This window comes from Haliaeetus leucocephalus, unplaced genomic scaffold (assembly GCF_000737465.1).
Source record: "Haliaeetus leucocephalus isolate CR32 unplaced genomic scaffold, Haliaeetus_leucocephalus-4.0 Scaffold848, whole genome shotgun sequence".
NCBI classification, from domain to species: Eukaryota; Metazoa; Chordata; class Aves; order Accipitriformes; family Accipitridae; genus Haliaeetus; species Haliaeetus leucocephalus.
The window spans coordinates 14,811,304-14,814,636 of record NW_010973284.1 but is presented as its reverse complement, the minus strand read 5'-3'; the positions used below and the strand labels follow the sequence as shown (position 1 = coordinate 14,814,636).

The following is a 3,333-nucleotide window of genomic DNA, read 5'->3' as shown; positions in this document are numbered from 1 at the left end:
CACGGAGCGGGCTGCCCGCGGAGGGGAGGGAGGGGAGGGAGGGGCCGCGGGCGCTGCCCCTTTAAGACGCGCCTGGGCAGCCTCCCCCCGCTTCCCCTTCCCCACCACTCCCTGCTCTCTCTTAGAGGCCAATTTTGTTAATTAAATGTTTTGTTTGCGACGCGGCTCTCATTCATTTCGGACACGTCATTCCGAGCAGATCTAAGCCAGGGACCAGATCTCATTAGATAAAACCTATCAGAACTAAGAGAAAATGGAGGAGACACTAATTAAAGCTTTTAATTGTGCGGATTCGCTGCCACGCTGCTGCTTTATCTGGCATCTTAAGGTTGGGAGGGCTGCTGGGCTGCGCTGCGCTCCCCTCCCTGCAAGTGCGCTGCTCGCGGTGGGGAGGGAGGGGAAGGCACTGGGATTTTCGCCCCCCTCTCTCTTCCCAGGAACCTTGGCTTTCAGTGAAAGCTGCCGCTGTAGCTCTACGGCTAATTTGTTGTCGCGTTTGGGGGGGGGGGAAGGGGAGTGGTGTGTTGTTTAAACAACAAAAAAACCACACATACAACCTCAGACGGTTAAAAAGCTCATTAATAAACAGCCCCGTGGTCTTGGCCCGAAGGAGTCAAGTCCCTTTCACCTGGCGCCTGCCGGGCCGATCAATCCTCTTTCTCATTTTGTTAGTCGTGTCTAGCATGCCCCGCGTCTCCAATTAAGAACTGGGCCCGTGGCTCTTGCCTGGGGAAGGGAATGCGCCGCCGCAAAAGCCTTACCGAAAATTAAGAGGGGGGAAGGATGGCAGAGGGGAACCGGAGAGACTCGCTGCCAAATGGGTGGCATCGCCTCCACAACCAAATGAGGCCATTTCGAGCAAGAAAAGGGTGAGGGCCTTGCTCACACCCTCACAACCCACGTGGAAGCCCGTGAAGTCCGTTTCCAGCGGGAAAGCTCCAACTTAACTCAGCCCTGGCAGGGCCAGACCGTCCTACCCCACCTCGAGTGTACGGTGTCCAGTTCAAGTTTCAGCAAGCATCTGTCAGAGTTATTTTTGCAAGTCAAATTACACAGATCTAAAGAGAAGTCAGGCGATAGAACAAGGAGATCAATTCAAAACTCTCATCTGATAAAGCATCCTATTCATAATCGCCTACATTAAAATAAACGAGTATTAATTTTTGGCAACACAAAACCAGAGGACTGCGATAAGCTTGCCTGAACTTGCCTCTGGGATACAGTGGACGCATCTTCTCTTTTTAATTAGTAGTAATCAGACATGAGGGTTTGTTTGATGGTGTTGGTCGAGTGATGAATCTGTACTATTCAGTGCATCTTAACAGTAGTGTCAATTTTTCCACTTCAAACGAGACTCTTTCCCTAACACCGTTCTGCTCTATTTAATCACAATTCTGCCAGGTTTAGGCTTGTTGCTTAGGATGATGACCGAAAAGCACCACTGAAAACCCCGTGTGCCGATTTTCTAGCATTTCTCTCTAAAAACACCCCCCAAACCAGTGAAGCTAAGGCTCTGACTCCTCAAAGATACCGAGGAGCTGTGTTTCACCTACTTAACTGACCCACGATGCAGCCATGTATCAGGACAGAGGCTGCACTGTCAGAGTAACCAAGTCCTAACTCTGTCTTTTTAGACTAAGGAGGTCTCCAGGCATATGCACACACACCTTCAGTACAGTCCTGATCTGCCCAAATGGAAGTCAAGTTTTACAAGATAAGCAAACTCGTAACATTTGGTAGCTGGGGCTTTTTTTTGTTTCAGTTTGTTTTTTTTTCCCAGAAGGATGAAAGAAAGTGGAACTTTTTGACCATCAGGTAGAAGGAAAAACCTGGGTTAACTCTTCACATTTACTGTAAATGAGAAGCCAGAAGCATTTAAACAAAACACAATTTGTTTTAACTAAGCATTTCTGCTATGCCGGGAAGGTATGGGGCTTTTTTGTTGTTTTTTTTAATTACTGAGTGTTGAAATAGAACACCTCCTTGAAGCATTCATGTGCATCAGTCTATCAAACCATTTACTCAAATTAAATGTGTAATCCTTCAAAATGCCTCCTTTTAAATTAATGAGTTTAAGTAGCTTGAGTTCACCTGAAAAGATCGTATGGGCACCTGACCTCATGAATTCTTTCTATTAATTATATTAGAAACTCATTGGAAGGGATACTCTGCGTAATCTTACTGTACCCCAACAGATGCGAGATTAATAAGGCTTAGTTCCCCCTACCCAAATCTGTGGCATTTAAAGCCAACAGCTTCAAAAAAGAAAGAGATGAGAAATAAAGGGCAAGAGCATATCCCTCCTCTCCTATCCCCTGCATTTTCTATACTGGAAGTTAAGAAAAACGTCGGTTCAAAGCTTCTCTGTAACAAATGCGAAGACAAACATCATACCACCGGTTTGGGCTATAAGTAGAATCCGTGGCCCTCCAACTGACAGTTAATCAGCTCTTTCACAAGGAGAACAGAGAATGAGTCATTCTGTTTCCACTCAAAGGAGTTTAAAGGTGCTTATGTAAATATCATAATTAATCAGATACTAAAGACAGGCATTTCATTATTTCGCACCTCTGCCACAGCCTTATTTAAGCTCTACTATTTTAACATTTACCGTTCAGATATGCACACTTCTCCTTCAACACTACAACAAAGCAGATTAATTTAGCCTCTCTGATTGCTGTTTATTTTTAGTTAGGACTTGTTTTGTGCTGACAAACCACTTTAAAGTTACAGTCGTCGTTCCGCCCCCCCCCCCAACTCTTCCCTCCACTTGGCAGTCGCAACTGCGCCCTGGGCTAGGCGCTAGCATCCGCACCCGCACGTCTCTCCACTCCTCATGAAGGAGCGATCCTGAGCCAGCCCACCCCCCCACCCCGCGCGCACCTACCCACCCCGAGAAATAAAGGGGGGGGGGAAGGGAAAAAAAGAAAAGGGAAAAAAAGAAAAACAAAAAAAAGGCAGGGAGGAAGGGGGAAAGTGGCTCCCGCCAGCCCGGCCGCCGCCTCACCTGATGTAGTCGTTTCTGCAGAGGATCATGCCGCTCTTGGTGTAGCAGGAGGTGCCGATGTCCCCCAGCTGGGCCTGGCAGCAGGAGCACTTGAGGCAGCGGCTGTGCCAGTAGCTGTCCATGGCGTAGAGCAGGAAGCGGTCGGCGATCTTCCCCCCGCAGCCGGCGCACCTCTTCCACGAGAGGGAGCCCGCCGTCACCGGGGGCGGCTGCGAGCTGCCGCCGGGGTTCACCATGGCCTGCGCGGAGAGAGGGCCGGAGGCGGGTCAGGGACGGGCCGGCGGCGCCCAGCCCCCCGCCCGCCTCCCGCTTCGCCCGCGGCGGGG

The 3,333-nt window shown here is 49.5% G+C and overlaps 1 protein-coding gene across 2 annotated transcripts in view; it reads right to left on the bottom strand.

Moving 5' to 3' along the window:
- LMO4 (LIM domain only 4) overlaps positions 1–3,333 on the bottom strand; it is a 15,052-nt gene that overhangs the window by 9,411 nt on the left and 2,308 nt on the right. For both annotated transcript variants that reach the window (XM_010582587.1, XM_010582586.1), the window contains exon 2: positions 3,008–3,246. In XM_010582587.1, the coding sequence (XP_010580889.1) occupies positions 3,008–3,243 (236 nt within the window). In that variant the 5' untranslated portion in view covers positions 3,244–3,246. The remainder of the gene's footprint in view (positions 1–3,007; positions 3,247–3,333) is intronic.